Below are 27,808 nucleotides of genomic sequence, written 5' to 3' on the forward strand. Positions count from 1 at the left end.
TATTTTTTCCTATACATCTCTGCTCCATATCAACTGTTAAGGAGAGCCTATGATCCAGCCACAGTACTTGGTCCAGTACGGCCCATGTTATCTTATCTGAGTCAATCATTTTCACCACAAACAGAAGGATGGAACCCTTTCAAGGGATTTTAGAAAGAAATGTCAGTATCTAAGAGTAGTTTTTTTCTTTTCTTCCGATAACCGCACATCTTGGTTTAAAGATTAAGTTAAATGGAAAAAAAGACACCAGAGCCCACAGTCAGTTTTCCTTTATAATATTTATTCTTAAAAATGAGTAAGCAGACAGTTCATGTGTCCTGTGAATACCAAAATCTGTGTAGAACAGTACAGAACAGTAAAACACCTTTCATTATATTTCTATAACAAGATCTTTTGAGCGGCATATCAAAAGTCAAAACAAAGGATGTACTCTTTTTATTACAGCACTTCTTTTTAAACATTTTTCATCTCAAGAAATAGACCACGGATTTCTAAAAAGAGATGTAAAAATATACATCAACATGATCAGTGTTAAAACAGTGGGCTATAATATCCGATGCACACAACTATTAACTTGCACAAACATCAGTGAGGAGGTGATAAAGTCACAATGCAACCACACCAGAGGGACCAATCACATGTTTAAGAGGATGTCACAGCTTAGACAGGAGGGGCTTCGGTCACTAAACACTTCCTCGATTTCCCTCGTTACTTACTCGGTCACACACTTCCTCAGCTCATCATTTCCTTATTTCTTCCCCTGCTTTCTTTGCCTCCTCCTGGAAAACTGTAAAAGAGACATTTAAAGTTCCATCCCTCAGATGCTCTACTCTGATCGCATTTTCATCGGGAAACAAGGACAGAGGAAGGAAAGGAAGGGAAGCGAGAAAGTGGGACAAAGTGAGGAAGGGGGGAAAGGACAACTCAAGAGCCATTGGAGTGCTGATTGGATGAGACTGTAATGGACTGAGATCGATCTGAACACTGAGACCAGCTCATTGTCTCTTAACCACAATTAAATGGATGATGGAGACAGACTGCTTTCACCCTGCAGTCACTCAGACAGGAAAATTAAAGGCTGTTTTTTTTCATGCTTCACAATGTGAGAAGAAAAGGCCACAGGAACACTAATCGATAGCAAAACCACTGGTGATGATGTATCGTTGCGTGGTGAAATACAAAGCATTCAGTGGCACTGTGGTCTTATATAAAGACTTGTTCAAGCCATCCATGTGATAAAGAGAAGCCAAAAACAGAAGTGGAAAAAGTTGGAGGAGGCGGACAAGCAGAGGTTGAAGATGAGATGGAAGGACAGCGAGAGAAAAGAGGGGTGGGGGGGTGGGGCAAGAGGAAAGAATAAAAAGAGGGGAGGGGTGTAAGAGGACAGATGGGTTTTGAAATGCTCATCTGATGAGCATCCATCTTCTCCTCTACAGGCGGAGCAGGAAATAAAAAATAAAAAAGCCGGGGTGGAAGCTCGTCTGTCTGTCACTCTGTGTTAGACTCAGCATAATTACTGTGAAATGACGGATATCCACGACTTACGGGAGGGCAGCTGGAGGAGAGAGAGGTGTGTTTCTAGACTCAGCCTGCGAGTCGCTCACTGCTATTCGTAGCCACGTAAACAATTTTTAGCTCAAACCTAACAGATGTAAAAATTAATGCTATCTAAAAACTGAGGAGATCTATTTTACAATGTTTACACCCTGGACACCTTTTTTTGTTAATCCTTTAGTGTTACTGTAAACCTCTGGAGCAAAAACATCTGTCTAGAAAAAGCAATGCCATGGAAAGCCCCAAAACATGATGAACAATAACTGTAATACGTAGAGAAAAGGGGGGTGAGGAATAACTGTAATATCTTCTTTTTTTGCTAATGTATTCAAGTAAACAAGAATCTCTGAAGGCCTAAAAACAATTAACATCCCTCATAGTGACAGCTGCATCATAGCGTTCAAGATTTCAATGGCAAAACTCTTAATAGACAACTCAAAGTTTTGCTTACAGGGGGATTCAGTGCCCTCCTATAGCCTCAGTGCTAACACATGCTGCTGTATCCTCTCTTAACACACAACTATGTAGAATGGTCCCCAAGCTGCTACATCTTAGATAGTCACATTTGGGTACCTAGTACCTAATAGAGAGGCACAGCACTTTGCCAATAAATGTACAGTGTAAGCCTTTTACAACACATCACGTGGGTATTGTTCTAAAGGCACAGACACTAGTGCGACCAGTACTGACAAGGTACCAGGACAAGTTTTAACCACAAACTGTATGTCATCAAACTGATTTTTAAAACATTAATGGTTAGAAAAAGAAAGAAACAGCTGCTTTAGTCACAATGTTAACTGAAAACCACAAAGGTGTTACTCAAAGTTTGTGCAAAACAGAAGCAGACTACATAACCACGTGATAATCTTCCCTTTTTTTCTTTTATTTTTTTACAAAACAAAAATAACACTCCCGAGTCATTTGTTTCCTGTTTTGTGTTTGTGATGGATACTGTTGTTGTTGTAGTTTTCATTGTGTTGGACGGCAGGCAGCTTGGTTGGCCAGGCAGGCGGTCAGTTAGAAATGCGTCTCCTTCTCTGAGATGGTGGATATTTTCCCATCAGCCTTGAGTTTGGCGTCATTGGCGGCATAAGGACTGAGGGCAGCGTGTTTCCCTCGCATTTTCAGGTCTGGGCTGGGAGTCGTCAGCTTCTTCATCCTCTGCAGAAGATGGAAGCGAGAGAGAGAAAAGAGGTTATCTCTCTCACTCTCACACCAAAATACTTATTTTAGCAGAAGCAGCTAGAAGGGGGAAAATGTATCCAAACATAAATGTGAACATTTTCACATTTTGTGCTACTGCAACTAAGCATTATTTCATTTGTATAGACATTGTATTTGTACATTGTATTGCACTGAATGTTTTCAGTGTTTTTCAACCTTGGGGTTGGGACCCCATGTGGGGTCGCCTGGAATTCAAATGGGGTTGCATGAAATGTCTAGTAATTACTGATAAAAATATTTTTAAAACTAATTAGATTAAAAACACCAAACAAAATCTTAAAGAATTGTATTCTATACTTTCACTTTCTTGAATATAAATCGAGTTCAAATAAAATGCAGCATATAAAAATATCTGAGCTGGCGCATCTTGATTGACGGCAAATCACGTGATCGCAGGGACGTCAGAAATTTGTTATGTCAAAATAGGGTCACGAGCCAAAAAATGTTGGGAACCACTGGGTTATTTTGTTAAGTTTCTCCCTTTGAGAATGAATGAGTAAACAAAACAGCAGTGATACCACAGCACATACGGTACACCCTGTTACCATATTTGTAACAGACTAAAAAAATTGACGAAGTTGGGGATTTACTAGTTCCCTAATATACTAAACATGTTGCATCAACAAAAAAGTATTTCCATGCATTTCAGCCAGCTACCCCACCAAGATACAAACATTATCCTCCCAAAGACCAGAGGCCACTGCTGATCATCTCATATCAGAAACCCATTTGTTTATTTGATCCTCCCCTTAAGCAAAAGATAGGAACCCATCCAACTGTGTCACAGCCCCTCTGAGAAAGCCACATGTCAGATGAGATTTGTGAGGCTCATTCAGTCCAAGCTTGGCAAGTGATTTGATTAAATATTTCCCAAATGCAAACCAGTCAGTGAGAGTCTAAAAGGAAAATGTCTGCGGACACTGTCCATTGTTGTTTTGGATGAGAAAAGGATGTGAACACCTGCACCAGGCTTTGTATTGGAGTCCTAGAAAATGGGAAGGACATCCATTGAGTCCCTTTTATGGATGTGCATTGCCTTCATTGACATTACCCAATTTCCATTGTCTACCACAGGGTTAAGGGTCAGGAAGTTATCAGTTGAATTAGTTTACAGTACAACGGGGGAAGAGATAGTTCTTGGGACAGAAGATGGACAATATGAGATAGTGAACAAGTGAAAGGCTGACAGAAAATGACTTCTACTTTATTGATTCTCTGTACAATGGGGGAAAAGGGTTGAAGCAAACAAAGCAATGGTTGGTTTGGATAGTAGAGATATTTTCTTTCAAATGCAAAGCTACAAAGGTTGGTTGTAGCCACTTATCTATTTGCATTGTGTATTGTAATACATTTGACAAATTCAATGGCTGAAATTTCACAAGGAAGCATATGGCTAATATAATTCTGCTTGACCACCTGCACAAAATGTCTTCATTATTTGATACACAGCTCTGGTGAATAAAAAAGGACTTTGTCCATGGGAGTGTTTCTTACCTCAGAGAAGGTTCCAGGAGTTTTCCAGATCATCCAGATAATCCCCAGAGGGATGCAGACCATCGAGGACATGGCCATGAACCAGCCGATCCCATAGCCCCAGTCAGGGTAGGTGTACACATTGTTGTACTTCAGCGGTTTATATTTGATGAGGAAGAAGAGGAAGATTGCCTGTGGCAGACAAAATGATGTCTTATCTATTTGTAAAAGCTGTTTTTTACACTGCAAGATTGTGTCCTTTGAATACAGAAGAGCCACCGACGACCGGGCCTTCATCTGGATCCAAACCAGTTTTCACATGAACAGAATGTGTAATATGAATATTTTCTCCTTAATCCACGAATCATTCAAAGCTGCATGTGTTTTTGCTTGCATTAAAATATAAAACGGGACAAGATACTATATGCCAACAGCTACAATACACAATGTAACTATTCACAAAAAAGTAATCATCCTGAAAGATAAATCAAAATGGCTTTAAACTATGACTTAAATATACAAAAGAAAAGTTAAGAACATCTAGAAGATCATCTGCACAATGTGTTGTTTGCTGTTGTTGATGGTACTGCTGCTCTCATTTTGTGTCTGCAGTGAACTCACAGCGCAGATGCCCGGGGTCAAGATCATCCAGCACCATTTGATGAAGAAGACAGGTTTGTAGCCAATCATGTCCTCGATGTTTAGGTAGAATCTGTCGCTACCTGAAACGCAAATCAGTGTCGCTCAAAATAATGACCTGATTGATGCCCCTTGACAGAATATGGTCATCTAAAACAGAGCTGCTGATTGGATGTGGAGAAAAAACATCTAGTTTTGGCCGAGGGACTTAAAATCATTCTGCATTGCTGCAAGTTACATACTGAAGTGAATTGATATAATTAGGCTGGTTGCCATGGGATTAGGCAGAAATTAATGTAAATCCACTGGTATATAAAGCCCTGCTACAGTATGAAAGCCACACTTCTTTTGGTCAGTGTAAAAGATGGGAACATTGCAGGACAGATTGGTATACTGAGTAGGAAAAAAGACACCATGCTTTTCTAAGAAAAATACAGTATGACAAGCTTTCATGTTGATATAGTACCATAATATTGTTTTTTTTAGCATCTCACTACAATGAATCTGATGCCTTGTGTAAATGCTCCATGTGTTTGAGACCATTCTCCAGCAGAGGGCAGAGAAGAAATATTATTTCAGCAGGAAGGGTAAGGTACTGTAGTATTACACAAGCTTAGTGCTGTGGCCTGTTTTTCTGTGCTGAAACATCTTGGCAGTTGTTCAGTTGACAAAAGACAGAGTACTGTTATCTGCAATGACAGGAGTGAGACGAGAAAACACTGCATCCCACATCTCTTGCTGTGTTTTTAAGCAGAGTCTCTGCTCTTACCGTACACCCAGCCGATGCATATGGACTCAAATATGGCCACAAACAGCAAACACATCCCGCTGGCAGCGTACGCGTCGAACAGCTGGAAGACATACATCCCTCCCTGATAGGACGAGACAGGTGTCAGTTTCTGTCACAGCTGCTATGTGAGCATCATTTGGATGACATCAAGGTTGAAGTAAATCAGCAGTGCATGATTAGGCTTGTCACAGACTAATGGCAGAGGCTCATTTAGTAAACAAATCCTCATTGTGACCCACCACTTGTGTTTCGTTTACTGTAATTCTGAAGATAAGCACAGATCATTGTTTAAAGGTGTTGATGAAGCATTTAGCTCTGGTTGGTGTTTTGAATGCTTCATTATTAACACCAACAACACTCTTTGTGTTTTAGAGGTCCAATATGGCTACAGAATAGTTCTGTTTTGTAGGCAATACACTTATCCACTTTTTCTCTGAGGCTTAGATGAGAAGATCAATACCACTCTCACATCTGCCCATTCAATATAAAGCTGGACCCAGCATTAACTTAGCTTAGCATGAAATAAACTAGAATTACTGCCTTGCGGGGACATGCCTCTGAAGTTGACCTGTGACCATTTGGATATAGAATGTCATCACATCATCATTTTATCATACTTGACATTTGAGTTAAATGGTGTAATTATTAGTGTATGAGTTGAGGAGTTATAAGTGGTATTTTGTGAGGTCACTGTGACCTTGAACTTTGACCTTTGTACACCAAAGTGAAATCCAGCTGAAATCTGAAGACGCTTCTCCAACTTAATCTGCCTATCAGCACCTCTAAAGCTCACTACTTAATATACTATATCTTGACTGATGTACTCTCTCTCCCCTCTCATCTCAAGCTCCACAAGAAAGCAAATAAGCATGTATCTGAAAATGTCAAATTCTTTCAGAAGTTTCTGTGGCTGTGCTCGATATTATCATCCACTCAGCCTACCTTCACTAGAGGCAACTTATCTCCTCCTCTCTGCCTCCACTAAAAGGGCCATCATAAAAAAAATCTGAAAATCTGAACACGACTGGGAGAGCAGGGTTACATCACAGCTCTAAACAGCCAGTAAATAGCTAAGAATATCAAAATGTCTCAGTGACTGCCTCTATGCCTGTCTCAGCTAGGTACTGAGCTACACTCTCACAAGACCTTTTGAACTGTGTTAAACCCCACTCTGGGCTCCTTGAGACCTTTAATTCATGATGGCTCTTTGGCAGCAGAAAAGAATAAAGTGTCTAGACTGCAGGTGTTGGTGGGAGATTGAGTGGAAGTAGAGGGAAAATTGGTGATTTTTGTGTAGTGGTGACAGGGATTAGAATGGGAATGAATGTTAGGTCACTGGACAATGCAGCTGCCTGAAACACTGAGAAAGTATCATACTTAAGTTTTGCACTAAATTCTTCTGTTTTCTGGCCATTATGTCCACTATAGAGAACAGTATAGTGCTACACTGGGGGTGGATGAAGTGCAATGCATATGGAGAGATGAAAAGCTTTTAGTGGATGAGTAACCTTGATGTTGTGAAAGATGAAAGGTCTAAAAAGCACATCAGAGCTGGTGACATAGATGCTGCTCTGGAGGGATGACGTGACTATGGACCTTTGGGATTGAAGAATAAGTGTCGAGTGGAAAAGATCAGTGATTCATTTCATACAGGCTGAGTGCTAAGAGGGGCAGTATGAAAGCAATTTGATTTGAATTGTTGAATTGTCTTGATTGAATATTAGACTTTGAATCAAGTGGTAACTTATTTTAGAGTTGTTTGTTTGGTGTTTGTTGCATTCAAGCATTCACCATTTCATGCAATTAATGACTAATTGACGATTAAAGGGATACGCCAACTTTTTTTTTCGTGTCTCGCCTCACTCCCGAGTCCATGACAAGCAGATAGACACCATCCTTTTGACTGTGCGTGCAGTAACAAGGGAGATACGGGCAGAGCTGGCACACCGCTAATTAGCTTAGCTCAAACGCTGGAAGTGTATTGGTAGTGTTAGCCTGCCTCCTACCCGAGCCGAAATCAGCAGTCAGAAGCTGATTTCATTTTAGTTCTAAACTCTGTAAATATATCACTTTATCGATATTTCAAACATTTTTAGGCGAGAAAGTAGCCGTTTAGATCAGCAGTGTGTCGTTAATTTGTCTAAATACCAGCTGTTTACAATTTTGTTTGGACGAATTCGGCGCTACTCAAGCTAGCCGTTGTGACCAACGCACTTCCGGTTACTTCTGGTTACTTTCACAAAATAAAACACCCGTTGCCTTTTACATACAGAAAACCATGACAACAGAATTTGTGCTTTTACTTTGAAATAGGAAGCTAACCTACTAGGGGTGTGACGATACACTCATCTCACGAGACGAGATGAGACACGAGATTGACTTTTAAATCTGATGTCTGTAGTGGCCATGAAGGAAGTTAGCAACAACATGTACTGTATATTGATAGTAAAAAGAAACTTTGCGCTCCACAATTTAAGAAACATGTCAACTGACGGCAAGGATGAAATCAAACTACCACTGGTGCGTATGGCTTTTGGGAACAACAGTGTCAGAGTGAGGAGACACATGTTCTGCACTGCAGGTTTAATACTAAACAAACGGTTACAGTCAGTAATGACCAACATCTGCAATGTACCTGACCGGGTTTCATCTTCGATGACGGTGATGATGGTGGTGGTCGTGATGATGATAATGAAGATGATGATGATGATGACATGTCTACATAGAAATAAAAGTATGGTTTGAAGGTACAAACAGTGTAATTCAAATTAGAATTTGATGACTGTATCATACAGTGCGTAGGCTATGTGAAATCTTTATGTATGATGTGACTATTAACTAAGTACCAGTGGATAAATGTAACTGATTAGTACACTGTAAGTTTGTTTGTTTCTCCTATCAACACATTCATACTTACTGTATGAAATATGTCCTTACCTCCGTACACATGATGAGACCTATGAAGAAGGAGACTATAGACATGCCAAGAATCAGCAGCTCTCTTCTGTAGCCTCTCCTGAATGTCTCTGGGTACATGTCCACCACAGCTGTCACTAAACTCTCCACACACACAAACTGCAACAAAAACAAATCTTCATCATTACAAAATGAGAAGTGATTTTTTTTTTACTACAACAGCCACTTATAGTAGCTAATAAACAGGCAATTAAGTGACAACAAGACAGTAATATAGTTTATATTGCACATGACCATTTGTTTCCTGTAACAACTACATAGGTGTCCAAATCTCCATTAAAATCAAAACAGCTAAACCTAAATTGAAAACCTGTGTCTGTCCAAAGCAACTTGATGAGCCGAAGAACTAAAAGAACTGAAAAGAATTTAACAGACAATATGTATATATGTTTTCTAATTAAATATTTCAAATCTGAACAAGACAAAATTTAAACACTAGTTTTTTAAAGGTAAACATATGCTAATGCTTTGTGTTGGTGCTTCCATTTGTCTTCATGCGGATTTTACCCAAAGGATCACATTTATTTCAAAGCCTTTCAATATTAGTGCCTTGACACAAATTGGCCTCACCTGACTGTCCAGGCCGAGGAAGATGAGCATCATAAAAAAGAGACAAGCCCAAAGTGGAGACAGAGGCATCATCGTAACAGCCTTAGGGTAGGCGATGAAGGCAAGACCAGGACCTGTGCCACGAAAGAGGGATCTTGAAGTTAGTTATATTGAAGCAGCAGAGAGTTTTTCAAACAACAATGGCAATAATAAGAACATAAATCTCTTGCTTGTCATGTACCAAGTTTTTTTTTTCATCTTCTTAAAGCTTCTTCTACGTTATCATATTACTTTATTTTCATTGTACATCAGTGAGCTGGGCTTTTGGGAAGTTTTTCCCAAGTTTCTTCATCAGTTATTTTTTTCTATTGCTAAATGATGTTTTGTTAATTGAATTTCCTTCTCTGCTTAATGGGGTGTCCTAAATTACTGGGGCTTAATGTGGTCTGATCATGGTTTTATTATTATTACGTAGTCATTATAAAAAAAAAAAACTCATTTTTTGTATGCATCATTTTTATGGAGTTTTTTTATTTAATCTAAATAAAACCTTTGATTTACAGACAAACTGACTCGTAAACACAAGTTCAGCCAAGCAAAAGTCTCACAATGGTTGTAGATGCTGCTGTGAAGTACAGTAAGAGTGGCTGCTTTAAAACGAGAGGTGGCGTGCCGTAGTTTTACTTACACCTACAACTGCTGGCAGACCCTGAGAAAAGATATTATCTAAAACATTAAGCACTGTCCTCCCCGTGCTCTAAGACAAACATTTCAAATCGCTCACTCCGCCACTAAATCATTCATACTGACTTGAATAAATCATAATGCGGTGGTCTAAGTGCCGAGGTGAAGAGTGTGGACTTATATAACTGGTTATGTTTATCCATTTTACTAGAATATAGTGGATGGAGCATAGAGATTCACACAAGCTTTCCCTTGTCTGCTTATAGCATATATGCTTAGTAACTTAAATTTGGTAATTCAGAAATCTTATTTTATATAGTCTGTTATTTTCTCACCAGATTCTGCCACAGCTTCAATGGGAACGTTCTGTTCGTAGGCCATGAAGCCCAGAACAGAGAAGATGGCAAATCCTGCGATGAAGCTGGTGCCGCTGTTCAGACAACACAGCATGATGCAGTCCCTGAGAGGGAAGACAGAGGGAAAGAGAAATGGATCGCACTGTCACTGGACCTTATACGACGAGTAACACAGACAGATGTCAAGTGATAATCACAAACTAGAAACATACACCTCATCCATTATTACACATTCTTACCTGTAGCAGTTGTTGTTGTAGGAATTGTAGCTTCCCAGAGCTGTGAGACAGCCCAAGCAGATGGCATAGGAGAAGAAGATTTGGGTTCCTGCATCCACCCATACCTGATACAAAAGTGGCATAAAGATACGGTACATATACAGAGAGGAGAGAGTGAGTACAAGGAAGCGTCTGCATGTGTTTGAACTCTGCTACTACTTACCAAAGTTTCACTGGGATTAGACCCTGTGTGGTATCATATTATTCACATCACCTTTATAAAACAGTTTTTTTTTTCATTGTCATAGACTTTCATGAGACACTCAAGGTACATATAGAAACTATATGGCAAGAGGGAAGCAGTGACAAGCACCAAATGTTCCTTTTTAATTTTAATTAAACCTCAGAATTAGAATGAATAGAGAGTTTCCGTCTGCAAGGGACCACCACGATATGGCAGGAGGTGACTCTCTGGTCTAATGAAACCCCCATTTCTGTAGTCAACCCTCATCTACCTGATTTCCATCATCTCAGTGACTCTATAATGAAATTACGGCACAGCTCCACCGTTTTCTTTACCCTCTAAAGGGGCGCACAGTGTAGCAGCTCGAATCATGGATTAACATATTTAAAGTAGCTCTAAAGTCTTCCAGTGCCTAAATATTCATATTATGCTTCACTGACTCCATGGCATAGTGAGTAGAGTAGAGTAGTGAACTGGATTTCATTTGAGGTCAAAACATTTAAAATTTTCATTTTGCACACAGTGACCGTTTTCATTTGGACATTTTCCCTGATAGAGAGTGGTTCCAATTAAGTGATATCCATTATTTAACATAAATCTGATCTTAGCATTTTCATTGTGACTATGTTAGCATATTGAAGTCAGCATTCAACACTGGTGTTTCTGCTAGCATGGCTGCAGATTGTTGTTTTTGCTGCAGTTTATGTGGACTGGCTCTTTGAGTCCATGTGTAACTGTAAAACAACATAGATGGCTGTTGTTGTTGAGGTCATGTGACCATCTACTTGACATAGCAGGTGGTGGAAAGGGCCCAGCTCACCAGTGTTTACTTAACAAAAAGCCAAAGCATTGTGACACACATTTGCATCTTGTACTTTCTCAAAAAGTTAATGTTTAGCTACAGTAAGTAATCTTTCTCTACCATCATAACTAATGAACCATAAATGTGACCATATTGATATTATGATATCTTGTTTTTGGACTGAGTCTATAGGTATCAGGAATTGTTGGTTTGAACTCAGCGGTGATGCTGAAATGTCTGTGACTATTACTCCTGTAGGGGTATTGTTCTATTGCTGACCTTGTTCTGGGCATTACATTTTCATTAATTCTTAACTTTCTATAGCTGTTAAATCCTCCCTGTCACAGTTTATCCCTGGATATACTGGACTAAAGGAAAATGATATTGGCAGAGGTGGAAGAGGTACTCCAAGGTACGTTCCAATTTAATGATAAAATACTTAAAGTATCAATAAAATAATTAATGAAGCAGGAAAGAAAAGAAAAAGAAAAAGTTCTGCTACACAAACTGAAGAGTGACAAGTCCAGTATGTTTTTTGTGAAAAATCTTGAAATGAGAGGTAACTAGACAACTGTAATGTATTAACAAATAGTTCCCTATTACTGCAAGGATATGTAAAAGTAGTAGTTTTCAATTTATACATACAAGTAAATATGTTCTGTATTACTACTACTGCACCTTAATATTTGGTGAACGATACAGGTAAAGTTGTATTTCTTCTTGAATCGGTCTCTATTATAGTAATAGGTGTAATGTGGAAACGAGACAGAGTAGTTTTATTCATGGACTGCATGTGGAGTTACACATGTAGGATTCCTGAATGAGACAGCGTTAAATGTGCATTATGAAGCTGGTTTGTAGTGCAGCACAGGAGCCTAGGACCCACAGGATAGCATGGAGCGCTAGCGAATTCAAACTTAATGCAGCATGGCTCTTTGAAAACTCTCTCACATCACCATTCAGCCACTAATCTCATTTCCCCACCGAGAAACAATTAACAAACGCACGGTCTTCGCTCCCTCCTGGGAGTAACCACGGTAACTTCTGTGACCTCACAAACACAGGACTGTTCCTGTGGAAGAACAGGCCTTTCTCTCCTAATGTTCATTAATGTTCCCTTTAGTTCACCCTCGGCTGATGGCCGTACCGCGCAGTGAAACCTTAAAGGCCCAGGCTCAGAGAGAATCACTTGTTGATGTTGTGCCTAATTTGGCCGGCTTGTGTTTGGTTATGTTGAGACTGTGGCTCCAGGAAACATTTCTACTGTGTAAAAGCTGGAAGGCATTGGTTGTAAGATAGTGTTGTTGTAATATAAATGTATCACTCTTTGGTGCTCCTCACATCAAATGAGGGCCACCTATTTTTATGTATGCTGTTTTAAGACATTAACTGAAATAAGTCAGGTTCACTAAGTTCTTCAAAGACATCCCATTACAGTACACTGCATAATACAAATGATTTACAAGTCTATGAAAAATGCTCTAAGCATTCAAATGTTTCATTGACCTTAAATATGCTCTCACAATGTGTGGCAAGATACATAAACATACTCTTACTGAAAAACAAAATGTTGTCTGATATGAGATGTGTCATAAAGTGTAGCATTGGTCTGAGTGTGAAGTTTCAACAGCTGTTGGAGCGATGAAGTACTGCAGCGTGTAATGTAGGTCTTTGAAAACAGTACCCCCCCCCCTAGAAATGATTTTATTTTATTTTATTGCAGGTCTATTAAATTTAATTTCTCTACGTATCTGAATATTTTATGACAATTAGGTATGCACAAGATTATTATACTCTTGTATTATGGAAACATTTAACCCCAATTGACCCTAAAATAGTCCACTGATCCACTTCAAATATGTTTGTGTCTGTTTTTAGTATTGCCTTGGTTTTGAGTAGAACATTGCTCATTGCTCATGGACTTTGATTTATTAACACCAAACACATCAGGCTATAACCGTGACTAAGAAAAATACTCAGGCAAACACACGCACTTTAAGCTTTTATCAAAGCAGCCCTTAGCTTTTTTTTATGCGAACAATAGGTCACATGACTACTTGAATGTGCGGAGAGTTTCTCAGCGTAATGATCCCTGCAGTGAATTATCACTCTGCAGTTCCCCTGCAACTCTATGATGTGATGTTACAGTCCACAGCTCGAGTGTTTTGACTCTCTCTGACTGCTCTAGCAAAAGATGGTGGAGCATTTAGGAGCTGGAGGTGCACAACTACTGTACAACTTTATGAGATGATGTTGCAGTGTTGAGTGTCAAATCTTTTACTGCATCTCTCAAAAATCAAAGTTAGTGTTTGCCTCCCTTAAAGTGAAATTCGCAAATGAGCATTTTTAAGAGCTAATGGTGGCGTTTTGGTTGCGGTCAGACAGTGGATCCGGACAGCGCCGTGTGTGGCGATATTGCGGTATTTGCTGAAGTTGGTGGATCTCGTAAATGTAGCGGTCGGGCAAATTGATCTCTCGAGGGGGGGTCTAACTCGGTGTTACGGTGTGTTTGACCATGGTTTACACTTACGCCGGAATTTCACTTTAAGTAGGTTAATCATGATATTGCCCTCCTGACATCGGCAGCTGTATTTTTTAAACAAAGGCAGGAACCACACAACAACATCCTGACATCCTGAGACAAAAGCTTTGGCAAAAGAAAGTCTGAAGATGAGCGGCAGCAGTAGAGTAAAAGAAAGACATAAACAGTGAAGGTTGGGGGGTGTGAGGAGTGTAAAAGAGATGCACAGGGCTGGGTGGAGGGTGACAAAGCGGGTCACAGCTAGAGATAGACAGGTATAGGAAAGAGGAGACGAGGGGAGGCATGATGAAGTTCAGGGGTGTCAAAGGAGAGGGTAACACACATACACTCTCTATACAGGCTGCTGGACAGAACAGAGCCCTGATTGTCCACGAGGAAACTAATTTAACATCGGTGTCAGAAGTAATGTCTTCCTCTGCCAAACAGCAGCGCTTCTTTATCGCCCTCCTTCACTCCCTCCGTGCCTCCGTTTGTGTCTTTGTTTGTCGACTTCTTTTATTTCTCACTTCTACTCACTGTCCAACTTTATCGCTGTATCTCTGTCTCTTCACTTCACTAAAATCACAGAAGCAACAGTCATCTCACTGCACAACAGCTGGAGAGCTTTGAAACACAACCCCATGCTCATGCCTAAAGAATAGTTTTGTTAGAATATATATTCTTATATCATTGTAATAATAATGTTTAAGCTTCATAAAACCTATGGGTTGTAGCAGGAGACTGTATGTTCTTAACACCTTTTCTGCTTTGGCTCGTCTGTCTGTGCAATTACTGATCAACTGCATATCTACTTATTTCTGAGCCAACATTTCCTTGCTATCACATTGGAGGTGTCTCACTCTGTGGACCAGCTGTTGCCATGAAGCATGTAAAACAGGTGTTCAGATAGGATAGGGTAGGAGTCGGAGCAGGAGGAGATGATCAATTTGCAGCGCAGAGTTTCCTGAACATGCTGTGATATATTGCGGAAGTGGAAGTTGAAAGACAGCAACAGTTTTTATTTTCATTAGAATATAATCTTGAAGGAGGCAGGGCTAGAAAACACATCTATCACACTTAAGTGATCTACTGTTTTGATATATTGTTAACTCTTAATACTTAGTATTTCTTAGCATTTCCTTCATTTATATCTGGTGTTTTTTTTTAACACTCATGTACACCAGATGTAAATGAAGGAAACACCAGGTGTAATAGAATTTTAACAACCTGGTTTATTTACATCAATTTATCTTGCATCCCTTCCCTCTACTACCTTTGTTTTGGTACATTATTAGTCTTTCTTGACTTTTATACCGAAGAACCATCAATCCAACTGCCTAAGAATAACGTGACACTATGTGGCGATAGAAAAGTGTTATCACTCTATCTGCTCCAATCTGCTGTCTCTCTTTCTCACTCAAATTCTTCATCTGTCCTGATTCGTGTTGTCATGACACCCTGTCCAATGACATTTTCTACTGCACTGTTGCCTAGCGACCCGAGCTGTCTGCCTTTCTCCAGACGAGGTCAAGGAGTCTGCTCCAAGTGTGTGTGCGTATGTATCTGTCTGTATGAGTGATATGTTAATGCAGCACCTCTATTAACCTCAAGCCCTCATCTTTCAACTCCTCCAGGTTCTTAGAGCTCAGTGTTTATCTGACCCTTGATCAGCTCATCACCAACAGGAAGAGTCAGCCCTGCTATGTCAATCTCAGCTGCATATTAAGACACATTACCATCACAGCCACTAGAGGTATCTAAATATACCTAATTACACACTTAATTATGTTTTACTCCAAACGATGTAGGTGGTCAACAGGGAACGACTAAACAAGCAGTTGTTTTTCTGTTTTTGCTACAACATAGTTCTCAGTGCTAAATAGTGATAGGTGTGAGAAAAAAAAATCTCATCCCCTGTGGCATTACAGTATCAACAACACCACCTGTCCCACTGGCAGCTACTCAGCTCCAGACAGGTGGATGTGAGGAATGTGTATAAATGCATTCCCATGTGTCTTGTCTCTATAACCTCTCCTGCTTTGCCTCAGCATCTTGTGCTTTTGACGAAAACAGGCACAGTTCAATCCAGTACAATCTGCCTCAGTCAACAGATCAGATTGTCATTATGCTGCCTTCGGCTTCCCCTTGGAATTTTGAGAACAACATAAACGTGGGTGCAAGTACAGAGTAGACTAAAGCAAAACACCAAGAATTCAGAGTATTCATTTTAAGGTTGTTGCAAGAATTTGGATTATATTAGTACAGAGATGTTTTAAATTGGTGTCTTAAAATGCCATGATCAGAGCATGTAGCATCCCAGATTTCATCATATAATGGGTCAGTTTGAAATCTCTAGAGTCTGGGGTATAGAGTATGGTGTAGTGTAGATTTCTGTCCCACCAGCAGCAGGACAAGTAACCACAGCCACACTTATAGACATGATGGACGTCATCTACAGGCAAGGAGAGTAACATCTTCTACAACCTTGTCTAGTTATTTCTTTTCTTGTAGCTGTAGTGTTTGGATGTCTTAAATTTACTTTTTTATGACAGAAAATCTTCTGCTCAATTTCAGGAAGAATTTAGCATTTACGCTGAACTTTCCAATTGGGCTAACTAACACACAACTACAGCTAACTGCAGCTCCACTGTGAAACTGCTGCATAACCGCTAACTGCCTACAGGTGGCAATTATCAACAACTTTTGGCTTGCCTGCAGGTGGCATTATCTTCATGTTGACAGACAGACTGTGTCCTACCTGAGGGTCGGAGAGACGCGAGATGTCCGGATAGAGGTAGAACTTGATGCCGTCAAATGCTCCTGGCAGCGTCACCCCTCTGATCAGCAGGACCATCAACATGACGTAGGGAAAGGTAGCCGTCACATATACCACCTGAAGGCACAAATATACACAGATTTAAGAGTTTATTTTATGTGCAGATTATGAAAAAAACAACACTGTTGACAATGAATAACTGTCACAACTTACATAACCTGATATGATGCAAGCAAAAATGAAATCAAAGTGGAGCCACGCAAAGCAAAACGCCTGCCAGCAATATCCAGGACTTCACAATCTTGGACTTAAACCAACGCTGCCACCTCCTCTTCCACCCACTTTTTAAAACTACTTCATATCATCAAGAAAACATTGGATTGACTCGACTGAAAGAAGCCTGGGGACGGACAAGTTTGCAGTTTTGTGTCGCTCTTATGAAAACATGTGACTGCAGTGCTCACACCCAGAGGTGAGAGGTCACGGCAGTAATCTAACCACACATGTCCGGACAGGAACAAAAAGATGACGGTGAAAATAAGTGAGAAAGATCAGTGACAAGGGCCACAACATGCTGCAAGATTTTACAGATACAGTATGGTTTTATAACCCTTTGTCCTGTTCTTGTGGTTTACTTTGTAATAGATATTTTCAGTAGCAAGAATCAGAATGCAACTTGCAAGACTTGTCAAACAGGAGGGTCACAAGATAATTACAGGTGCATGTATTTAATTTCTGGTACACACATACAGTATAGATTTATTTTTCTGACTTCCTGAATCCTGGCCAGTGTCCTTTCTTTGGACTTACAGTAGTTGTAGATATTGATAAGTGGGGACAAGGATGGCTAATTATATATCTATATATTACCATACGTTATGCTCAACAACTTATTTAAATTAGCAAACATCATTGGCAATGGCATAGGCTCATTGGCTACACACCACAAACTATAAATGTTTTTATTTGCCCATATCTGTTATATGCAGCATCTGATATGTATCATGGCTAATGACATAACACACAGACTGTTACCGAGGATCGGGCATAACAGTACTCATGTTATGTAAGAGATATGTTCACACAGCAGAGTATCAGGCATAGCACCCGAGTTGACTCCATAACACAACACATACCTTCTGTACAGTAGCTAGCGCTTGCAAACCATCAAACCAACACTCCCTCTTTTATTGACCCATTCAGGTTTTGCAGAATTGTGCTCAACATCTCAAGACTCTTAGAAACCCCCTTGAACAAAAACCCTGGCCCCTTGGAAGGCCGAGGCGGGCAACATACATCCCCTGGCTTGCTGGCATCTAGTCAAAGTCCAATTGAGGACAGAACAGGACAGAACAGAGCCAGGCCAGGGGACTGAAAAGAAAAGAAGGCTCCTCTGGCCCCGTCTCTTAAACAGGAGAAGCCCAGAGGAGTGATGCTGGCAGTGTGGGAAAATGTGCTTCTCTTTGAAGCATGCACAGAAGTGCACGAGCACACACACAACTTCATTCACAACATAGAAATTGGTGTACACATACTACAGACACAGACAAAACGGACCATTCACAGGTCGGCCTGAACACACACTAATTCACAGATGTACACACCATTTACCCAGTCACGTTACTGTACTACTGCAAGCAGCAGTTTTCTGAATGGGAGATGCTTTTTTAGAGAGGTGTGGTGTTGATGGTGGGGATGGGGGGGATGAGCTTCTTAGCCAAACTCCACAGTTACAGCGCGTCTGTGATCTGAAACACCACATAAAGCTCAGAAGACATTTTACTTTACTGAATGTATTTAGACGTCTTAATAACCACTAAATCCAGACTCAATTTTCTTTTTATAGATAAATGAAATCCTAACCAAGAAAGGTGTCTGAACAGTGAGAATCCATGAGACTTAATGAGATTGTCCACTCTAAACTCTGTTAATCCCGGCGTGGCCCACAGGGAAAGTGTGGGAAAACTTGTCTCCTGCCCAACAGATCCCTCCTTTAATTTGTCAAATAAAACAATTACACATCCTAAACCTTCTCTCCCTCTTTCTCCCCATCACTCTGGAGATGAAAAGGACAATATTCAATCTCTCCATGAACTTTTGATGCTCCACATGCTCCCTCCAGCTCACCGCGGGCAAACATTTAAGCCACCGCAAATTTACTGGTCAAACTTGCCCCTGCCTTGTCGTAAATCTAACAGGAGGGCTTAAATGTGAGAATGGCCGGCAAACACGGCCAACAAAAGCAAACAGCTTAGCAGAGTCGGAACTGAATGGGGCTGTAGGGTCTGCGGAGAAGAAAGCACCTCTCTCTCTCTTGCAATGAGTGAGCTGTGGTTAATTTCTCATAGCGGGAGAGAGAGAGAGAGGCAGAATACAGCAGAGGCGGAGGATGAGGATATACTCTGCATGCTCCTCATGAACACTCTCCTTTCCCCCAGTGAATACAGGAATCAATCTTGGACCAGCTGCTAAAGCCCAGCCATGAAGAAGCATTCTCCCCTCTTACTTCACAGCCACACAAAAGACACTTCAGGGAGATATAGGCATTGCCGCCTAGTTGTTTTTTTTCCCCCCGTCATGTAGAATGCGAACCCATTCGTTTTTCCTCGCACACCTCTCCTCTTTTCTCTTTACTCCCTTTCTTCCCCCTCTTTCTTCCTCCATCTCTATCTCCCGACTCATTCTGGCTCATTGAACCTGAGAGGAGTTCCTTGAGGGCAACCGAGCACCCAAAGCAAGACGCAGACTCCATACTATCCTCCTCAAGGCTGCTAGAAGAGACTCAAGGAGGACATTAAAATGGAAAGGCTGATGGGAGAAAAGGTACAAGTGGGTTGCACAGACTCCCCTTTTGTTTTCCGCTTGCTGGGGGAAAATGCTGGTGGCTTTCTGTGAGGGAGTTGTTTTGAGGACAAGAAGGGAAAGTACTTCAGCTTGTGGCTGTTTCAGCGTGTAAGACCAAACATGAAAAATGTTCATCCAAATGAAACTGGCAGCAGCAGTAGTAACAACATTGCACACACACACATACACATCATCATATTCGAAATTTAAAGGAACATTGTGTAACTTCTCCTGTTATATATTCACGAAAAACGATTATTTCGTTCAAAAGCATGTTTTTCATTAATCAGTAATCACCCCCATCAACAAACTGAAGTGTTCCGGTAAGCTCTGAATTTGCCGTTCATATCGTTAATATAAACATGGAGCGGGTAAGCTCGGTGCTGGCTGCCATGTCCTGTCACCATGTTTTTACGTTCAGTGGCAGCGTGACGGTAGGAAACCACGGAAACTCAGCGGAGACACCAGAGCTGTCGGCTCAGGTCGAGGTGGCGTCTGTGAAAAGTCACCGCGGTAACGCAGTGAGGAGGAATGGAGCGTTACGCTGATGCTGCATTCACGTGCAGTCGGACAGACGGCCGTCGGTAACAAACCAGATGTCATTTTAGTCACAGAAGTGGAGAGAAAGCCGGTAAAACGTGGGTCAGGTAAACAATAAGACATCGCCATGACAACATATTGTCACGTGTATTGTTTTGCCTCGTGCAATGGACCACTTGTTTACATAGAGGCTTGTTTATGCTGTTACGTGCAGCGGCTGTCGTCCGTCTGCCGTCTGCCCAATTTCACGTGAATGCAGCATGAAAAATACGATTGAGTTGCTTGCGATCTACAACCGCAATGCTAGATGGGAGTAATTCCTACACAATGTACCTTTAAAGATCATAATGTACTCACTCATTGTATCGCATTAGAAATAATTCAAACTCACACACACACACTTGTATGCATTACTGTGTCTTACCTTGCCAGTTGACTTGGGTCCTTTCCAGATGCAGAAGTAACAGATGAACCAGGCCAGGGCCAGACACATGGCCAGCTCCCAGCGCACTCCCCCCATGTGCTCAATACCATCTGATATCTTCAGCACTCTGCGTCTGTTTCAGCAGACAAATCATAGATGGTTACTGTCTCTTTGATTTCAGGGCATATAGTCCACGCTACGGTGTTGACATGTGTAGAGGCCAGTGTAGGTGAAGTATGCTGAAGTACTGTAGCATGAAACCTGCAGTTTTTGACATCGCTCTATGGATGATTATAACCACAACCTGTGCTAAATAAGTTAAAGCCCAGAGTGAGGATGATGAAAAATAAATATTTGTTTGAGTTTGTTCCGTATAAATAGTAATGTCATGTCAGCTGCTGGTTAACCACTTCCCTGGGACTTCTACTCCTCATCTTCAAAACACTGGCACGCTAACTACTATTTCTTGAGCCTTAACTATACACAAGCTTAAATCACTAAGTGTTCTCCACTGCAGATTTGCACATAATTGCTTAGTCACCAAGGATGAAAATAACCTATTCCACACTACCGGTCACGGATATGACCAAACCCTTTATCCACTTTTTGTCGGTGACTGAAAGGGCAACAGCAAGCTGTTCAGCATTACAGAGCAACCCAATCCACCTGCATGTTCCCCTCCAGCATCACTCCCTTTCATCCATGTTGGCTCATCACCACATTTAAAGCTACATTTCTAAGCATTTATTGTAGAATTTGTTCTACCGAGCTTCCTCTACCTTCGCAGTGAGCAAACCTCTGATGACTCTTAAAGGGACAACAAGGAGTTTCTATTCGGTTATAAAAAAGTCTCACGTTAATGTGGATGATTCTCCGCTACCCACACTTGTTAATGGGCCCATTTTCGATAAATATATAGTTCTGTCTCTATCGTTATTTTGTTATTATTAGTGGTGGCGGAAATGCTGGTCGAGCCGACCAGCGTTTCCTTCGTGGCAAGTCATGAGAATAATGCAGCCAAATCGCCGTTTATGGTCGGAACTACGACGGTATGTGAACCTCTTTGAACCTCTGACTTTAATTATTGATGAATGAAAACATGAGTCCGTCTTGCCCCGGTCAAAGAATTTTACGGTGCGTGCGGAGGCTCATAAATGTAGTGTGAAAACGCTTCGCTTTTCAAAACTCCTCGTTGTCCCTTTAAAGAGATAGTTCAACATTTTGGCAAATTGGCCCATTGCCATAATCCCTATAGTTTTAGGAGTAGGTTCGTTACCTTTAATTGTCGGTTCAAGCTGTCTTACGAACGGTGGAGCCGAGCCGCGAGCTGCTCAGAGCTACGCTTTAGAGACTCATGGAATTTCCCTCATCAATCTCATCAAATACACAATCCAACAACTCCAAAACGCTCTTGTGGACAAGTTGTGACCTGCACATTCACCACGCTAGGAGATAATAACGGAACGTTACAAGACAGAGTTGTTTTCGAAGCAAATGCAGAGACTGCTTGTCGAAAAACTGCCCGCGAAAGGAACATGGATCAGCGGTTTTGCATGAATTTACCTTGAAAACAACTCTGTCTCATAACGTTCTGTTATTATCTCATAGCGTGGTGAATGTGCAGGTCACAACTTGTCCACAAGAGCATTTTGGAGTTGTTGGATTGTTTATTTGATGAGTTTTATGAGGGAAACCAAGAACTCCCATTAGCCTCCGTAGCGTAGCTCTGGGCAGCTTGTGGCTCTGCTCCGCCGTTCTAAAAATAGTTTACATCAACAATTAAAGGTAACGAACCTACTCCCAATGGGCCAAATTGCCAAAATGTCAAATACATCTGTCCTTCAGTTGCAGATATTGTTGATACTCATGGCGTTTATGTGTCCAGGGGGTTACCAAAGAATGGAGGCCTGTCGTAAATGTTTAAACTTTCAGAGGACTCAGGCTTCTCTTTTTCTCCTGTGATATGCCTACAGGTGCAACAGTGTGAAGGCAGGATACCGCGCATGTTAAGGGCGATTATGACATCATAGCTTGTCTACGGAGGTGAAACAACAGTTCATTTCCTGTTTGTTGAAGCATAGCCAGGCAACAGCATTGATGGAGGATGAGAAGCGAGAGTCGGAGCCACAGAGCTAAACGGTGCTGCCAAATCTTTGCCACCGAGTTCACCCCCGGAGCTCCTGACCAGCCATTGATCATCATGACATGTTCTTGGTGGCTGGCCACAGGGTAGGTCCAACACAGCCCCCCTGTCCCTGCCTGGTCAGCCGAGAGGGCAAAATGTGAACGCTAATGTGTGTAAATATGCTTGTCCATGGTCTAAAGTGAGGGTGAATTGCTTTTATATGGGTGCACAGAACAGCTTCCCTTTTGTGTGTAACTCACTTACATACTGTGAGTATGTTAGAGGAGGTGTGCAGATTTATAAGGTGAACAGTAATATCTATTGTTTTATATCGACTCTGTGTGGTTGTAACTAGAGCAAAGACAAGAAGGCTAGATATCCTATACCTGGTCACAGAGATACTATTATAACATAATACTGTATACAGTATAAAAATCTAATTATTTTTGGTTAGTTAGGTATTCCAAAAAATAATAATTCCACTGCAATATTATTTTACAGTTTTTCATTAATCTTACACATGCGTACTCTGATTGTGGTGCATCGCTTAAACCGTAAATATGGAATATAACCATGTGCACTGGTTTTGTGGAAGCAACGTAAAAATCCATGTAGATGGCAAAATACAGCTTGTTTAATTTATGGCACTACAGTTTGTTTATGCTGTATATACAGTACAGTGCAAAACACAACAGTCTGTCTTGGCACAAGCTGAACAACGCTCGGTAAGTTGCTATTTTTGCCAGCAACATGTTGGTTGGCTCTTTGGGCCATGTCTGTCTCTGTGGCTTACATAGGAATAGGTTGCTGGCCCATATCTGACATTTTCATAACTTTTACTCCAGGAATCTTACTGAGTGCTTTGATTTAAACACAATAATACACACGGCAATTTGAATTTAACTGTCGTCATGCTGATATGTAATTTGAAAAGATTAATCAGAGGGTTGAAAATTAGATTTGACCCAGCAGTGTAAACACAGCCACTGGCAGCGAGACAGGAAGCATGGTCAGTGCTACACACTGACAAGGGCTGATCTGCTGCCACACACATGGTTCTAGCTGGGAGACAGCTGGCCTACCAGGGCCCGCTGACACACAAATATGAAAAGGGCTGACTAATTATTGGGGGAAAGGTTGGGGGGAGGGAGGGAGCGAGGGAGGGGTCTGTGAAACAGTCTGGAGCATCGGCAGATCAGCGTTTTGAACAATAAGTTAGATAATGAGCAGACTTGTGGAAGAATGTCTGGACAGACAAAGCGTCTACTCATGGCGTTACAGGACAAATGGCACGTCCATTAATATTTCATACCCGCAGAGATAAAAGCTGCCATTATAGTGTGCTCTTTAATGCGACTTTACAAACACAAACAGAGTACGAGCGAGGTCTTATACAGTATAAAGATCGTGAAGATCAAGTGAAAACATTTAAATAGGAAATGTACTCACTCCCAGAACTCAATGACGGGAGAAGTTGCGTTGGGGTTTGTGATGTTGGTAGCATTTTCTCCATAGTAGTCGACACAGTTCTCTGTAGAAACACAACACTGGGTGACTCATGTGACGCTAAACATCGAAATTTGTATTTTCAACTTCCTTTAAGGAAAATAGGATGCCTATGATGATCGCCCCCTCCTCCTACCTGTGTTCCAGTAGTGTCCGCAGCCAGCCCAGGGCAGCTCAGTGGTGAAGCAGTTGAAGAGGTAGAAGATTGCCCAGGCTAGGATCACTACATAGTACACGTTTAGATGAGCTTCAATCACCTGCGTTGCATAGCCAATTCCTGAATAGGCAAAGAGAGGAAACGAGAAAAAAAATTTAAGTGAAAGGCTATAGATTGTAAATTTAATACAATGTCAGATCTGACCAGTGTCCAAAAGACATTTAATTAGGGTGTACAGTGAGTTAAAAAATCATCAAAGAATACTTTGATGTTTAGCATATGTGTGCAAAAAGTGAGTTTCATTCATTCGAGCATTACTTCTCTGTAAAATTTATTATTTTCTGTTTGATTATTATTTATATTAATGTGAAGTGAGTGTGTTCTTACCCTCAAACAGCGGGCAGACTTTCCTCCAGCAGGTGATGCCTCCTTCACTGGTGAACTGACCCAGGGCAGTCTCCAGGAAAAACACAGGGATGCCGCAGCAAATGAAGAAGATGACATATGGAACAAAGAACGCACCTGTATGAACACAAAAGAGAGCACATCAGGAACATGCACTAGTGTGAGTAAGAAAGCATTAAACTAATTCATCCCAAAAAAGCAAAACATACTTCTTAAAGGGATAGTTCACCCAAAATTCAAATTTCACTCATTATCTACTCACCCTCATGTTGACTTGGGCTGGGAGAATTTCTCCGTGCCTTCTCGGAGTTACGGGGGGGTCCGCGCAGCAGTATTTGTCCATATAATGGTTGTGAATGTCCAAAAAGACACACCAAAAAACATCAAAATACCTCCATAGTGCTCGTCTGTAATGTCCCTCTTGTATTGAAGCCCTGACATGAGAAATTGTTCGGAAAAAATTAAATAAGTCTATATTTTAAGCTTGTTTGTAGCGGAAGCTCCCAGTGTCTCAGTTCACTGCTCTTCCTGTGTCAGTGCAAATCTTGCGTGATTTGCACTGACCGGCGGAACAATTTCACATGTCCGGGCTTCAATACAAGAGGGACATTACAGACGAGCAGTATGGAGGTATTTGGGTGTTTTTTGGTGTGTCTTTTTGGACGAAGAAAAGTGGTATCCATTCACAACCATTATATGGACAAATACTGCTGTGCGGACCCCCCCGTAACTCAGAGAAGGCACGGAGGACTCTGAAAATTCTCCCAGCCCTTAGTCGACATGAGGATGAGTAGATGAGTGAAATTTGAATTTTGGGTGAACTATCCCTTTAATGCTTACTTTAAATAGTAAGGATGAATCCATAAAGTTCACATGAAAACACTCACTATGATGCCTCACTCAGAGTGGGATGACCTTTTCAGATTATGAGGTGGATCCTTACTGTGCAGTCTAATGAGGGAACCCACCTCTTTTATTGACACGATTGTGCATAATGGATGAAATATTAAAAGGACATCATGTTTTGAAACTTTGATACTGTTGCCTGCTCAGTTTTTATCCAGTGAGAGCAAATGTACCTCCTCCTTTGGAGCGGGAGAAGACAACAGAGTTTGTCTTACATCCTTTCCCCAGACCCTAGTCGTAAACACTTTCTTCTTATCGGTCTAATATTTGCTTATGTTTCTTTCTTTTCCAATCTTGTGCAATCCCTTCTTACAGGTACCAGTCTTACGTCCCCCATCCTGCATGCATGTGTATCAAATACCCACTAAACCCATAAAAACCTGTCCTATTAGCTGTATTATGATTATTACGGTCTTATCCAAACAAGCACAGGAAAGGAAGACTTCCCTACCTCCTCCATTCTTGTAGCAGAGGTAGGGAAACCTCCAGACGTTGCCCAGCCCGATGATCTCTCCGGCCACAGACAGGACAAACTCGATCTTGTTGTTCCAATGTCCTCTCTCATTGTATTCCCCAACGGCTAGGCTGGAGCTGGACCCTTCCGGATCTCGGCCATCCTCTGGTTTACCGTTTATAACGGGCCCGCTCTTCTCAGCTGTCATGACGCTCCAGCAGCCCGCTGAGAGAGAGAAAAACAATCAGACAGAAGATTTTTTTTTTCTTTTTAACAAGAGAAAAGAGGTGACATCATCAGAACTTTAAATTGACTCTTTCTGGGACATTTGAGTCTGAACAGGACCGTCCCTTTCATGCAACATCACAGCCATGTAATGATCCTCATGTATGTGGAGGTTTGAATCAAGTGAAAGCAGACTAATTAACCAATTAAAACAGCCAAGGTGAGGATTTTAAGTGGGCAGATACAAAGACACAAAACTTCAGGGACCTGCAGCTACAAACTTCTGTGAAAGCTTATTTACAACTACAACATTTATACAGTAAAACAAAACTGAAGTTGTTAAAATAAAATTACAGTGACACAACTCATCAGTCAACCAGCAGTCATCATTATCTACAAACTGTAGGAGCTTAAACATAAGTTCAAACGCCAATCAAACAGAAAAAAAAGTATAGAATACACTATAACAACTAAGAAAAAATACAAATTATCATGAAAATAAAAGAAATCAAACACATGTAAACTGAGTGGCACAACTCACCAGTCTCCTATGGAACAGTGGCAGACCTCCTTTTGGCTCCCGCGATGATGCGCACTAACAATTGCCTTTACAAAACACAGGATGGTTAAGCCTGATCAAGGGGGTGGGAGAAAAAAAAAGAGGAGAGAAGGGGCAACAGAGGAGAAAGAAAACAATCTGGGTCCGCGTTGACTGAAGTGGTTTTGTTGAGTCTCCCGTCTATATAAAGGAAGATCCCAGACGTGGCAGAGTGACGGTAGATCTTGCACCAGGCGATGGATAACCTGCGACTGCGCTCCCACTCTCCAAGCGGTCTACTCTCAAGCGCCTCTAGTTGGAAAGCAGCCATGTGGTAACCAGTGTCGCTCTCACACCAGCGTTACCCCGGCGTACAGAGAGCAGGGTGACACGGGGAGACGGAAAAACACGAAGAAAAAAAAAGTTGGGTAGATTTTAGGTTAAAGCGTCTAAGAGTTATTCTTGAAAAAAGGCAGTAATAGCCTCAATTTGCTCATAATGACACGCCAACTAAAGGATTACTTATGCTGAAGTTAGGATGTGGCTACAACTGGATGATTAGTCCTATCAAGTCAGGTAGTAGACGGGTCCAGAAAATGAATTAGCCATATAATCAGTTCAAAAAAAAAAAAAAAAAAAAAAGCCAAACAGCTTCCCCACTGATTTTCTCAGTCATATAGGACAGTAAACTGGCAAATAATCAGCAAATGAATCCTTAATGAGGATAATTGATGGATGCAGCCCTTGGTGGGGCATCTACATATCATTCAGTTCCAGGTGTGTTGGTGGTGTAAGGTGACCAGATATCTGACATTTCTGGTAGGCCAGTGACAGTTTTATGACAGGTAAAATTTCCTATCATCCACTAGCAGTTAGAT

At 41.2% G+C, this 27,808-nt stretch overlaps 1 protein-coding gene across 1 annotated transcript; it reads right to left on the reverse strand.

The window, feature by feature from the left end:
- Window positions 1–259: 259 nt before the first annotated feature.
- slc6a11b (solute carrier family 6 member 11b) lies at window positions 260–27,218 on the reverse strand. The gene is made up of 15 exons (XM_085777531.1): window positions 26,934–27,218; window positions 26,165–26,392; window positions 24,790–24,924; window positions 24,382–24,522; window positions 24,189–24,270; window positions 20,615–20,747; window positions 16,789–16,923; window positions 10,485–10,588; window positions 10,225–10,349; window positions 9,227–9,339; window positions 8,618–8,755; window positions 5,660–5,762; window positions 4,873–4,973; window positions 4,273–4,443; window positions 260–2,715 (listed from the first exon to the last, which is right to left on the reverse strand). The coding sequence occupies exons 2-15, from the start codon at window positions 26,373–26,375 to the stop codon at window positions 2,572–2,574; spliced, it is 1,836 nt and encodes a 611-aa protein (XP_085633657.1). The 5' UTR covers window positions 26,376–26,392; window positions 26,934–27,218; the 3' UTR covers window positions 260–2,571.
- Between the last annotated feature and the right edge of the window lie 590 nt (window positions 27,219–27,808).

The sequence above is a fragment of the Trachurus japonicus genome, chromosome 5, assembly GCF_045865225.1.
Source record: "Trachurus japonicus isolate A0001 chromosome 5, Traja_1.0".
Lineage (NCBI taxonomy): Eukaryota > Metazoa > Chordata > Actinopteri > Carangiformes > Carangidae > Trachurus > Trachurus japonicus.

Bases quoted from the DNA above. Each gene is read 5' to 3' on its own strand.
- slc6a11b (XM_085777531.1), bottom strand. From the start codon at position 26,375: ATGACAGCTGAGAAGAGCGGGCCCGTTATAAACGGTAAACCAGAGGAT. The intron at 24,925-26,164 runs GTAGGGAAGTCT...GTGTTCATACAG, and splicing joins CTGCTACAAGAATGGAGGAG to GTGCGTTCTTTGTTCCATAT. The intron at 20,748-24,188 runs GTGAGTACATTT...CTGCTGAAACAG, and splicing joins CCCGTCATTGAGTTCTGGGA to ACGCAGAGTGCTGAAGATAT.